The 14,346-nt window shown below is 35.3% G+C and overlaps 2 protein-coding genes and 2 long non-coding RNA genes across 19 annotated transcripts in view; 3 read left to right on the forward strand and 1 right to left on the reverse strand.

Moving 5' to 3' along the window:
- The first annotated feature begins 3,773 nt into the window (after positions 1 to 3,773).
- Positions 3,774 to 5,056, forward strand: LOC143200275 (uncharacterized). The gene is made up of 2 exons (XR_013006672.1): positions 3,774 to 3,931; positions 4,840 to 5,056. It is a non-coding gene; the product is annotated as an uncharacterized LOC143200275 (long non-coding RNA).
- Positions 5,057 to 6,873: 1,817 nt separating this feature from the next.
- LOC143200276 (uncharacterized) lies at positions 6,874 to 7,254 on the forward strand. Its single transcript, XR_013006673.1, has 2 exons — positions 6,874 to 7,024; positions 7,089 to 7,254. It is a non-coding gene; the product is annotated as an uncharacterized LOC143200276 (long non-coding RNA).
- Positions 7,255 to 11,937: 4,683 nt separating this feature from the next.
- milt (trafficking kinesin-binding protein milt) overlaps positions 11,938 to 14,346 on the reverse strand; it is a 120,404-nt gene continuing 117,995 nt past the window's right edge. For all 15 annotated transcript variants that reach the window (XM_076410649.1, XM_076410651.1, XM_076410653.1 and 12 more), the window contains one exon: positions 11,938 to 12,964. In XM_076410649.1, the coding sequence (XP_076266764.1) occupies positions 12,723 to 12,964 (242 nt within the window). In that variant the 3' untranslated portion in view covers positions 11,938 to 12,722. The remainder of the gene's footprint in view (positions 12,965 to 14,346) is intronic.
- LOC143200261 (uncharacterized) lies at positions 12,983 to 14,209 on the forward strand. Of its 2 annotated transcripts, none has more exons than XM_076410690.1 (2): positions 12,983 to 13,583; positions 13,653 to 14,209. In XM_076410690.1, exons 1-2 carry the CDS (start codon positions 13,017 to 13,019, stop codon positions 14,103 to 14,105), a joined length of 1,020 nt encoding a protein of 339 aa, XP_076266805.1. In that variant the 5' UTR covers positions 12,983 to 13,016; the 3' UTR covers positions 14,106 to 14,209. The 2 variants fall into 2 exon arrangements, with proteins under 2 accessions (XP_076266805.1, XP_076266804.1); XM_076410689.1 differs by having other exon boundaries at positions 12,983 to 13,671; positions 13,732 to 14,208.

The raw sequence follows: 14,346 nt of genomic DNA on the forward strand, positions 1-14,346 counted from the left end.
TGGCTCCATTATTTCACTCCGAAATCCAATCGACAGTCATCAGAGTGGACTGCACACAATGAACCCGCTCCAAAGCGTGAGAAAACGCAACTGTCAGCTGGCAAGTTTATGGCGCCTGTATTTTGGGATGTGCATGGAATAATTTTCATTAATTACCTTAAAAAGGAAGGACTATCAACAGCGACTATTACATAGCGTTATTGGACCGTTTGAAGGACGAAATCGTCGAAACACGGGCGCATTTGAAGAAAAAGAAAATGTTTCTTCACCAACACAATACACCGCATCACAAGTCAGTGAAAACGATGGCAAAAATCCATGAATTTGGCTTCGAATTGCTTTCTCATCCACCGTCTTCTTCAGACCTGGCCCCTAGTGACTATTTTCTGTTCTCAGGTCTCAAAAGAATGCTCGCTGGGAAGAAATTTTCGTCTAATGAAGAGGCGATCGCCGTAATTGAAGCCTATATTGAAGCAAAGGACAAATCGTACTACAATAATGGTATCGAAAAGTTGAAGGGTCGCCATAATCAGTTAAGGGAATTATGTTGATTAAAAAAAGCTAATTTTGCCAAAAAAAATGTGCTTTACTATGGTAGGCCGGTGACTTTTCAATTGACTTGTTAATTTTTTCTCTCGACTACTCTAAAAGTAAAATATAACTTAACGTGTCCATATTACTTTTAGTCGTTTTTTATCCAAACTGCTTAAAATTCTTGTTTTTGTTTAAAATTTAAAGGTTTATCTTTCGATTCAAAATTGCCTGCCGTCATTATGCGTTCGTGATTGATTTATATACAACAGAAACGAGGAATAATCTACCGTATACGATTTGGAAATGGCAGCACGTTGGCCAGAACCTAAAATATTTCTTTATATATTTTGTATCACATATATTTGAAAAACATGATAAATCAAAATTATTTTTCATCAATCTACTATTTTAAAGCTTTAACCACAACGTATTTTCTTGTCTACATCACTATTAATAAGTTTTAAAAGCATATCAATGGAACTAACAACCGAAAATGAAAGTAATGAGTGTTTTTTCCGTTCAAGTCAATTGAATACGCAACGGTAATAGTATACAATACGCATATAGTGTTTGTTGACAAATTAACGGAAGCAAACACTAATGAGTTAAACGTGCTGCCACCTAAGAGAGTTCTAGACAAGTGTTCAATAATTTCAATTAAGTTACCATTTCTTATCCGATGTATAAAAGGTTTTTATATGACCAGAAATTTCAATATGAGTTTGTTCTCTCATTTTTTACCTACCTATACCCCCCGTTTGTCTTGAAGACCTATAAAAACCTCCATTTGTTGTTATTATTGTATATAGTCAGCTTGATAAATGGTTGTTTTTTGAATTTTCTGCACGGTAACATTAAATGCATTTCTGCTCTCCTCGACTGCTAACAATCTGTGTAGTTTAGTTTCTTTTTTATGTACATATTTTAAAGTCTCCTTTTACCAACTAGCGGTTTAACATGGGCTCCGAACCACGGTCCTCAGCATTAAGCCTACCGACTGGCGAGTGACCAACTTTAGAAACTATCCCAGAAGACATCCGGTCTTACCCAGCCTGGTTACTGGCGTGACTGGAATCATTTTCCTTATCGAAATTTACACTCTTGCCTAGAAAAATCACCCGCGGCTATCGCAACAGTAGGAGGACCGTCCTGTCACCTTTACTACTGCGCCACCAAGCCGGCAGGTTCGTTTAGTTTTTGTTTGAGTGCCATTGTTTGACAACATTGACAAAATGAAAAAAAGAAGAAAAGGGCATTTTTGGCGCACCAAAATCAAGGAGAAGATAATACTGTAAGAATTCTACGCCATCAACAGATAATAGACAGACATAGAATGTGATTTCCCATGAATAAATCCATGTTACGAATCACTTATTCGGAGCGGGATAGAGTTATTAACACCACTTATGTCTTTAGAGCCTCGATACAAACTACAACGCCCTCTACTTGTTCTTCTTTTCTACATACTATAGAATTAGCTCTTGTATATGCATGAATCATATATTTAACACTCCATCTCCATTTAAATATATCTAACTAACCTAGTTAATATTATGAACAAATATCATTACAAAAATATATGTAAATTGCGAGAATAAAACCATTACATTCTACATATAGATTTGTTTAAACTATTCTATTTCTACATCATGAGAATTTAATTTTACTTAATGATATCACTGAATAAGGCTGCACAATTATCTGGAAAATGAACGTAATTAACAATTAACTTTTTTCTTTAAACGCTATTAAAAACTTTAAACAATCATAGAAATAACCGCCAACAACTGTCCACTTTTAACGCCAATTAATTAGTTTGTTCTTGGGCTGTCAAACCTATGCGTATTTGCCTTCGAATGGTATAGGTAGGTATTAAGCTAAGTTGTGTGTATAAGTAGAATATAAAATACGTGTAGTAGATATGTTAAATAAGGCTTCTGTTTATTTTTATTTGGTTATTACAAGGACTATTATGTAATATTTTATTTTAAAAGGTTTCTTTGTGTTAAAAATAAATTTAAAAGAAATAAATAAAATTTTTGATTATTTTTTTACTTATTATTGAGTTCCTTTTTTATTTTTTAAATTTAAAATTATTATATGTATATATCCTGATACTTAAAAATCTGTTTTCTAGAAACAATAATCTAACATATTGTCAGATTTTCATCGGTAGATATATTTTTAGCTGAGTTGTGCAGCCATTGATGTCATCCTCATGTTGTCTCTGCGAATTTTAGTGTTGGATCTACTTCGCTGAAGTATCTTAGACTGCTCAATCCCTGCAGTTCAACTATCAGCAGCTAACTGATATGTGTTCATATATTGCTCCAGTCTACCCTGACAGTTTTTGCTGTATGATTCAATTTCTTCCTTCATTGTTCGTAGTTTCAAATCTAAATACACATATTTATTTTTTATGTACGGTGGAAACTAAAAAATAATGATATAATATTTGTTGTTATAGTATATTTGTTTAGTTTGTTATAAACATCAAATTCCTTAATATAAACATTTCGATTATGCCCAACACTAATTTATGTCACTATCGAAATATTTCGATTATATAATCCTGCAACGAATAACTCGGCATATAGCATAAACTACGTTAGTTATAACAAACCTTGTTATCAAACTGAGTCAGATTGCTAAATAAAAACAAATTCTGATTTGTCAACAATTATATCATAACCATTAATATTCAATATCAAATTACTGTAATTTATCTGAACATTAACCAAATGCTTATGTTAAAAGATTAGCCAGATTTGGCTCCCAGCGAGTAGTGGCTGTTCGTAGACTTCAAAAAATGCTCACCGGTCAGAAATTTCGCAAGAATGAAGAGGTTATCGCTGAAACTGAAACCTATTTTGAAGCAAAATATAAATCGTTCTGCAAAAGTGGTATTGAAATGTTAGAGCGGTGCTGGAATGATTGCGTGGCTCTTGATGGAGATTACGTTAACGAATGAGGCTAATTTTGAACAAAAAAAAACACGTTTTCTTTATTACACTCGGGACTTTTCAGCCCATGTGTTACTATGTGCATGTCCTACTATATTTTAGCATAGTAGTACATTTCACACTATATTTAATAATAATAATTGTTATTATAATTTAAAAGAAACACCGTTTTGCCTAGTCGGCTAATATAATCGCAACAATTTACTAATTGGATAATACTAAAATAATAATAATAAATAATAATCTAATAAACTATGATGTTTTGTAAATTTTATTAAGGTCAGACAATTAAAATGCAATTTAGCTTACGATTGTTATAAAAGACGCTGTCGCTGTGTAGTGTCATGTTAGTGATATTTTGACAGATAAGGGCAAAATGTTGGGGAAATTTGTCGTTTTGTTGTTCGTCGTCATGGTCGCCGTTAATGTGGAAGGCAAGTATACTCAATTAACAATATGTTATAATTTATTTCTAACACAAAGCAATACAATACATTCATTTTCTAAATATTTTACAATAAAAAAGATTAAGCCAATAAAACGAGTTAATAATCAGATTTTTTTAAGGAATTTGGGACCCAACATTGGAACCGCCAGTTGTTGAACGGGTGATATTTATGATGAAGAATTCTTTAAGAGCTTATACTTGCTTTGATTTTTTCCATTAAATAGTTTTATTATTACTCTATTTATTTCCACAATCTGCCCAGAGGGCAGTAAGTATTTTTAGTTTATACTATATATATATAAGGCATGTAAACTCTATTTAAAGCTTATTTTAAAGTCTATATATGTCCAACAATCAGATCGGATGGTATTAGACGTTTTAGACAGTGCACTTCACTGTCACTTCTCATATTTAGCTGATTAGCGAGTACATTGGGATGCACTAACACTCTTTCGAAGTACTTTACATGTTGAATTACACTCGTTATTGGTTTGAATGTCGCGTTGTATCACTTCATTTGTTTGAACCGTTGTATGATGGATATTTTAGACTTGCTAGAGGTGCCCCATAGTTGGATTCCATATGACCAAATAGGCTTGAGTACAGATTTATTAAAAAATATCTTGTTATCTAATGATAACTTGGATTTGCGCCCGATAAGCCAATATATTTGGTAGAGTTTAAGTCCAAGTTGTTTTTGTTTGGCGGGTATATGCCTCTTTCAAGTTAGGCGTCGATCTAGATGCATATCAAGATATTTAGCATCCTCTGCATACGGGTATTAACAATTATTGATATAGACTGGTGTACTCTTGTTGGTAAGAACGAGAATTTAAAATATAACAAAAAGAATTATATTAAAACTGTTAAGTAATTTGACATGTTCATTTACAGCACAATTTGAAGCATCACCAGGGTGGAGCCATCAGCAAACAGCTTTTATACCAAGTTCTCAAAGGGAGATGTGCTCTGAAGGACAAGTTGGATCAACACGGCTCTGCAACGAATTCTGCCAATTGAACGGTGGTTCACCGGGACATTGTAACGAAGGAACTTGTACTTGTCAACATTAGAAAGAACGTTAACGTTTATAATAAATATCTTATTTTTTCACGTGTTTTACTCATTTTAACTAATCTGAACTTTTAATTTCCATATTTGTTGATATCCCATTTCGAAAATATTAAAATGACAATCCGACAATGAAAGTTATGTCTATGGCTTGTACGGTATTGTATAGCATCTTTGATTAGTTTAGTGTTTGAAGGCGTATTATAGTCTAGAGACATGAACTTTTAGGTATTTTTCATGTAAATTAAAAAGCCAATAATTTTTCTGTCTATTTTCACTAGATATTTTTGATTGTTTAAACAAAACATGAAAGAAAAAAATATAAAAATAAAATCAATCAGTGCATCCTAAATCAGTAGAAAAATTGGCGTGTCCTCGTTAACACTATAGCAATCTTCCTGGGAATCTGAGTTGAAATAAAAATTAATTTAGTGATGATTTTTTATTACCGTTAGCAGTTCCGCCAAAATCTGCTCAAAGGACAATAAGTATTTGTTATGTTCGTATTATATATATATGGCATGTAGAAAATCGCTTCACTAAGTGATTACACTGTTAAGTAACAGTATTTCTAATGAATTAGTCTTATTCTAAAACTTATTTTAAAGTCTATGTATGTCCAATAATCAGATCGGATGATGTTTAGTATACGTACTTCACTATCCCTTCACATATTTAGCTGATTAGCGAGTACATTAGGATGCAGTGACACTCTTTCGAAGTACTTCACACAAACACGTTGAATTACACTCGCTATCAATTTTGAGGAATATCGCGTTGTATCGCACGCAACGTATATTAAACTTGCTAGTGGTGCCCCTTACTTGGATTCCATATGACCAAATCGGCTTGAGTATAGACTCATAGAGCAATACCTTGTTATCTAATGATAACTTGGATTTGAGCCTGATGAGCCAATAAATATTGCAGAGTTTAATTCCAAGTTGTTTCTGTTTGGCGAGTATGTGTTTCTTCCAAGTTAGGTCATCCTCTGCTTGCGGGAGTTGACAATTATTGATATAGACTGGTGGACATGTTCTACGGTGCGTAAATTTTGTATGACTAGATTTTGTTTCGTTGGCTTTTATACGCCATCTTTACAGCCACATTTGTGTTTAATTTAGGTATGTTTGTAGTTTAGGGTAAATGATGTGGCTAGGTGAATGGAGGTAAAACGAAATGAAACAGTGGTGTTTACATTATGTGACCGTTATTTATTGGCAATATAAAAAAAATGTGAAAAATACAAATAATAAAACGGATGGCAGCGGAGTTACCTGTTGACTAGGCTTGGGCAGTCGATGGTGGCACGTCTAAACCAAACGAGGGTTGAGGACTGAATGACCGAAATACCCTTCAATCACATCCCAGATAAACGTCTCGGGGTTGCCGCCAGCTATTCCTTGTCGGGTTCTAATTGGCGCTGCTGGCACCCCGCCCGTGTTCAACATCTGGGATTATATTTCTGGGTATTTTGTAGACCGTTATTCCACGATGTAAAATTCGACATGCCTCAAGGTCGCTACAATACTCCCCTACCAGAATTTTACATAAAATTACTCTTCTGTATCATTCTCTTCATTTACGATATTTAAACGTAAAAATATTTTCCGTAGGCTTTTTTTTTGGTACAAACATTGTATTTACAATAACAAACACAACAAAAAAAATATACATCGAATTTGGTGCAGTAATTCTGAAGTTATGCGCGTACATACGTTTCGGCGATTCGTTTTTATTTGTACAGATGAGAATTCTGAGTGATTTCTCTTCCCATTTCAAATGTATCATCTTTCTGTTCTCAATAATTGTTGACTGACCCTCGTACCTAGTTCAGATAATGTTTGCTTGTTGTCAAGTATAATTACTGATACAAGATCAGTTCTCGTATGTCGTTGAACGAAATATCTACGCGAAAAAATGTTGAAAATATGCATCGTGGCTTTATTGTTAGTGGCACTAACAGCCAATGCCCTGCCTTTGAATAACAACATGTTTGCTACTTATGGTAAGAAAATAGTACAGTATATGAATAAAATATGGTACAGAAATAGGTATTAACTTCTCTTTAGATAAAAGTACATTTAATCAGTCCCCGCAATATTTATGCTCAGATGAAAAAGCACATACATCAGACGATTGTTATAGTTTCTGCTATTTATCGGGCTCATCATCGGGGCAATGTATTCTAACTAAATGTATATGTCAACCATAGTAAAAATATATTTTTATGAAATATGACAGAAGTATTATTCATCCAATATATCAAGGAATTACTTGTTCAAATAAAAATATAACAGGTCAATTGAAAAATCCCCGGCCTGACACATAGATGGCGCTACTAGAATTAAATATATTTTTAGTTAGCGTTAACCCTCAAAAGATGCGTGATAAATTTGACAGCTGCTGGATCATAAGTTTGTGAATTATAGGATTTTGAGTGAATCAACTTTTATTATTGTGAAAAAAAAAATGGATAAAAAGGAATTTCGCGTGTTCATTAAATATTGCTTTTAGAAAGAAAAAAATACAGTTGAACCAAAAACTTGGCTTGATGCCGAGTTTCTGAACACTGCCCCGGGAAAATCAACCATTAAGGATTGGTATGCTAAGTTTAGAAGTGGTGAAATGAGCACCGAAGACGGTAAACGCAGTGGACGCCCAAGAAAGGTTGTTACCGACGAAAATATTTAAAAAATCCACAAAATGATTTTGAATGACCGTAAATTGAAATTGAATGAAATAGCAGACACTTTAAAGATATCAACTGAACGTGTACATCATATCATCCACGAATATTTAGGATGAGAAAGCTCTGTGCACAGTGGATGCCGCACGAGCTCACTTTTGACCAAAAACAACGACGAGTTGATGATTCGGAGCGGTGTTTGAAGATGATCAAGCATAATAAACCGGAGGATCCATGAGTTGGTCTCCCAATTGCTTTCTCATCCACCGTATTCTCCAGATCTGGCCCCCAGCGACTGTTTCCTGTTCTCAGATCTCAAAAAGATGCTCACTGGGAAGTCGTAGAATTTTTCGTCGAATAAAGAGGTGGTCGGCGAAACTGAGGACTATTTTGAAGCAATGGACAAATCATACTGCAAAAGTGGCATTGAAAAGTTGGCGGGTCGAATAAAAAAATCTAAAAATGAAATAAAAAATGTTGAATAAAAAAACTAATTTTGCCAAAAAAATGTGTTTTACTATGGTAGGCCGAGGACTTTTTAATTGACCTGTTATCTGTTAGGTGCTTGCATGTATTATAATAGTTTTTCACTTTAAGAAAGGTAATTGTTGCGACAAATCGCCAATATATTTTCCACTATTTTCTACAACTTTTTCCATATTTCTGGTAATATCGTGATTCCATTTTTACAATCTCTTTGGCAATATGGCGGCATTATGTCGAAAAAACGACGTTGGTTTGGTAGTGATTTAATTACTTGCCGTTTTTTATAACAACGCGTTGTTTATTCTCAATTTTCAATTCTTCAATTTTTACAGATAGACTCTGACATTCGGTCTCGGCAGCTCGTAAATTACTACACCTGGCTGATTCCACCAAGGCACGGCAAGACTTCATAGCTCCAACGTACACTCCCTTCGTACCTCTCACATAATTGCAGATCTTCTGGAATTGGCTTATTGCATCATTTCCTTGTCCACTACCCAAATTTTCCCCCTTGGATCTTCACTACCCCCTTCATAAACATATCTTCATATCAATTTTATAAAAGAGAACATTGTCCTTACCTTATTCGGTCCAAGTTCTGTGAACTTCTTCACTTTTACCCTGGCCGTAAGCACATATATATCGATGGCTCCAAATATCGCAGCGGGCTTGGCAGTGCAATTGTGGTGGACAACCGGGCATTCGCGATATTCAAAGCTTTAGCGTACATCTCAGCACAATCCTTCAAAGAATGGCTAATCCTAACCGACTCCTGAAATGCTCTCAGTGGTATCCCCTGGTCACCGTTGGTGTACCTCATCTTCTCTTCCCATCATAGATGCCTGTGTCCATATCGACCTTATTCCATTCGTTTCTTGTTTCACAAATAACGAGGTACAAAGTCGTTGGGCCCAGAAAGCCCAGAAGGCTCTTTGAGGTTAAAGCTGATTGTTTCTCCTCTTTTCGCTTTCCTTCCCTTCGTCACCATGCCGTAGCTTTTTTGGTTTTCGTCCAATAAGCTCTACAATTCATTGTCTTAGGGCCCTTTTGGTCCTTCAGGCTGTTCCTTGCCATTGACACCAAAATCACCACGTCAACATCGTTCAATGTTTAAATCAAATACAAATTGATGATTAGCCTCTGCATACACTGAATAACTCAATAATACTAAATAGAAAACTGTTATTTTATGAACCGACTTCAAAAAGGGAGGAACTTCTATGTTCAACTGCACTTCCGAGGTGGTCCCACTGGAACCAAGTCAGGGAAGATCTCAAATTTCAAAGGCACGTGCTAATTTTCACATACTTTTTTTAAATAATCAGATATTTGTGTGTAATGTTAATGCTGATGTGATGGATGACCGGAAAGTCGTTCAGTTGCAAAAGCCGTTCAGTTTGCTTTTTAAGTATTACCCATATCATATGGAAAACTAGAAACATTGCAGGCGACTGCTTGTATGGTGTAATGGTTGGAGCGTTCAGCTCACTCGCGGAGGTAGCGGGTTCGATTCCCGGCGGGCGCAACGACTTTTTGTTGTTGTTCTAGTTTGATTAGAATATTTGTCAAATTACCTAGGCTAGGTAGCAGACCCCGGGGCCTGAAGCGTCCCTTATTTTCAATTATTGTTTCTTTATTCCTATTTTTCCTCATACGGGCTGCACCTTTACTTGGCCTACACAATGTAATACTTCATAAAATAATGTAATTTAAAACGGAACAATAAAATACTTTTAACAATTTTTTTTAGAATTATTTCAGAGGAAACTGTATGGAAAGTATCCATAGATAGCTTAGAACTATGAGATATGGTCTTTGAGACACGTAGAACATCCCTTAAATATCTGATAACATTTTTGTTTAATTATTTTATTTAGACTAGAATTTTGTTATATGTCAAAGCCATAATAAATTAAAATTCAGAATTGATGCGGCAACATTGTGACGTTTTGACGTCATAAATTTAGATGACAATTTTATTGGATAGGTAGACTATAAGTTTACCGAATGCCGGTTATGATTCTCTAAAATCAGCCAATAATGCCAGAAATAAGCCGTCTAGAGTGTAAACTCCTTTTGGTCCAGTGATTATCTCTTTGCTATTCCGTAGGATTAAAAATCAAGGGATCCTTATTGTAATAAAAAGATGTCCTAGATTTTTTTCCATGTTATTTTCATTTTCATCATAACAAAATACATAGAAGAAAAATTGAAAATCAGAGAACAATAGAAATCGCGGTCTAACCAGTTTTCAGAAGTTCGTAATATGAATCCACGTTATATCAATTGTCACTTACTGACAAAAAACCAAAACAAACAGCGCTGTGGATCGTCAATGAATTGTTTGTGACCAAATGCGGCAACCACTTTGATTACAACTTTCTCACCGACAGATGCTCATGCGAAATAGTGAGTTGTTTCAGCTTTTATGTTATCTCACGCAACTTTAATTATGACTAAAGTTTTGTTGCCACAACTGCTGAATTAGTTTTGTCTCATATATATTTGTGTAGAGCACCAGAAATATGTATCAAGCCAATCATTAAAAAAAGAAATAAACCAAAAAGTAACTATTTATAAAATCCTTTTCATTTATAGTTTGGATAACAGCAGAAGTTCTTTCGATAAAATCTCTGTAACCTTTAAATCGAACGCCTGATTGCCATTTTGACATATGTCACGTCAAGTTTCAACTGTTAGATTAGGTTTTGGAGGTTAAGTGGTGTCATCTATATGTCAGGCCATACTTATTAAGTGGTGTGCTAATCGTTAAAGTTAACCATATAAATTGGTTTTGTACTGGGATAAATCAGTAAATTTAAAGAAAGTAAGTAATATTACAGAATTATAACATTATATTTAGCTGAGTTAGATGACGTTAGCTATTATTTATTATTAATATTTATACTACAATAGGTACATATAATGTACATAACATTAGCATATTGTAATTGTGATTCAGCAGTAATGATAACCTTGTCCATAGAAAAAGACATGCTCTACTGCAACACTAAGAGAAATAGCAAATACCTAAAATATTTTTTTATTTACGCCAAATTCTGGGCAGTGCTTTTCAGAGATTTTCAGTCTCAAATCGGCAACAGTACAAACAATTATTTTTCATTATTGCTGATCCCGTTAGTACTAACATTACCTTTCTCTATAAACATTACTTCAACTTTTACTTACATAAACTACTTGTCTTTTAAGACTTTAGAGCCACAGTATTATACTTTTGCAGCCCCATTAGTTAAAACTTAGGGTGAAAAGCTGCTGACATTTTATATTTGACATTGTTTTTGTTTCGTTTAAGAATCAATATATAATACCTGAAGATTATGTTAGTTTTACTTTACTAAAATTTATTTCTAAATATTAAACAGATTATCAACTTCTTTAATCAATGATTGAAAAAATAAAATAAATATACAAATACACGGTATATAAAGTATAAGAATAAAATATGTATAAATTAAATTTTTTAAAAAACACCCTTTTTCATATAAAAGATAAGATAAATATATCAGATTACTAAATACATATTTGGCTATAATTTTAGCCATTTTACTTACTACATGGATCTAAACTTGTTTAAAAGTATCAGTTACGAACTTTTTGTCCTGATATGTGGATATTTTAGCACTTCTTAAAAACATTTTTTGATTGTCTTTCTCTCTGTTAATTAATAATTCCTTAACTAATTGAACATATTCAAATTAAATATCGGGCAATAAATAACACACATATTTTACTAAAACTTTTATTTTGACTTTAACAGCAACAAATTTAGCTTAAAATGAAATAAAACAACCTTACTTAGCTACAGAGTCGTATGTAATGTGTTGTGTTGTTTTCTTTTATATTGGAACGTTGTAAAGTCGTCAAACTACATACTTTTATGGTTAATACGATTAGGATTGCCTGAGCGATTATTACACAGTACACCTAAACTTTTATTTATCAGAATACCGCGATACCATGCAAGTAAAAATGGGAATACTCTTCATTGATTCGATAAGACTACACTCAACTCCAGTCTAACCTAATTGGCAAATAATAACTAGTTCTATATACAATACAAAGTAAAAACAAGAAAAGAAAAAACTATTTACATTACCTAGATAATAATAACAGCACCAAAATTATCATTAGAATTACTATTTGTGTGCTTAAACTGCTTGATAATCTTCAGCTCACATCATCAGATCAGTAGCAAATTAAAATCAATCTCGTAAATCACAATATTGGTTTTTTTTTTCAGACTCCAGAATATTTTTTTTATTTTAGGGTATTAGACGTATATGAGCATTGATAATATACCGGGTTTGTAGTAGGCACCTAATAAAGATCCTTCATTGGATCAAATACTATTCTCGACACCGATTTCTTCAGACTAGATTGGTTTTGTGTGTGTATGTTTGTTTGCTGGGGTGAGAAGAAAGTGGAAAGCCCAATCTCTGGCGGGCCTTTACGCTTCTGGTAAAGGGCGGGGAGAGTGAGTTTTCACGGGAGATCCGGCGATTTCGCCATTTCAAAACAAACCCCCCTTCCTACCGAAGAGCAGACTGCTCAGGGTGCCCAGAGTGGATGACTGCGGCTGCTTTTGTTCGCGTTCGGGCGTCTGTCTTGTGGAGACCGTTCCTAGGTCGGGGCGGGTTTGCCCGGTGCCCCCTTGTCTTCGTTGTTTGCGGGCGTTTAACTGATCCAAGCGGCGATTCAAGGTACCACTGCCCGGTTTACCTGGTACTCCCAAACTTGTGGCTGGCTTTGTAACTGCAACAAAAAAAAAACAGGTCACGTCAACGACTTGACTTTGACAACGAACATGCTGCCGGTTTTCTTTAACGTTACGGACGAGTGTCTCAAGAATCTGCGCCAGTTGGAGCTGGAAGCGTACTCGATCCTGGTGTCGGTGCTGGTAGCGCAAGGGCCTTTGACTACCGAAAAGAAGAAGCTACTTAAGGATGCGGGGCGGATACTGCACGTATGTACGGACCGGCATAAGTTGGAAGTTCGCCGAGCGGTGAACGACGATCGCCTAAACGCCATCGCGTACCACGTCTGCGGGACTGGTATTTCTACCGAGGATTGGTGCCACGAAGGCAGCAGGACGCTGTCGGTGATGCAGAGAATCGCTCCCCAAACTCTCAGACCCATCGTCTCAAGAACGTCCTTCGAAATAGAGCCGGTGTCGGAAAAATGCGAAGGCGCCAAGGAAACGCCCAATTCTGAACAGAAGGAACCTTATACCAAACCGATGTCGTCTACGTTTGACCTGAACAGAGCGAAGAAAACGTTGGGAAAAGGACAAAAAGTGATGATCGTTCCCAATTCTCAGTCCACTACCACCAACAGTATCCTACACAAAACCCTATCGGTTCCCATGACAAAGGTAACCAAACTCAACCTGGACAAGTTCAAGATCATACCCAATAATAATCCCGCTGCGTCGGCCCTACAGGTCGCCACCATCAAGTCCGGTAAAAAGATCATTCCCTTGTCACAGCTTCAAATACTGAACCACCGTTTCGCTCCGAAAGGAAGCTTCAAGGTGCTGCCGCTGAAGGGCAAATTCATCGGGAAGAACGTCACCATGGCCCGCATTACACCCATTCACGACATGAAGAGCGTCGTCCCTCCTTTAACCATGGTATCCAGCAACGAAGACAAAGCGGAAGCGGACAACACTCACCAAAAAGCTTCGGATGAACAAAAACCCGAAACCATCAAAGAAAACGACCCGGGGCAACCTCAGGACGATGATGCCAATGGTAAAAACGAGGACTGTTTAAAAGAAGACCGGGAGGGCGAAGAGAGTTTACCGAAACTGATGGATATAGATACAAACGAGTTGATAGAGTCAGAAATCAATATTCCGACTGCAGCTCCGGTGCCTGAATCAAAAGAAGATTGATGTTAAAGTTCGATTTGATTATGTAAGATTGTTATGTAAAATACGACTTAAAATTATATTTTGTATAATTTTAAAAGAAACGATTTTGTTTATTTGTTTACACTTTTATCTTTAGTGTTGGTATTACAAAACATTGTTGCAACGTTATTAGATAATCAGCAGTACTTTACTTGGCCATAAAAATGTATCTTCGCACAATTTATTTAATAAAACTATTTCTTCTCCATTATTTTATTTCAAT

This window comes from Rhynchophorus ferrugineus, unplaced genomic scaffold (assembly GCF_030347505.1).
Source record: "Rhynchophorus ferrugineus isolate W39M unplaced genomic scaffold, kcgeb_rfMv2 rfM7, whole genome shotgun sequence".
NCBI classification, from domain to species: domain Eukaryota; kingdom Metazoa; phylum Arthropoda; class Insecta; order Coleoptera; family Curculionidae; genus Rhynchophorus; species Rhynchophorus ferrugineus.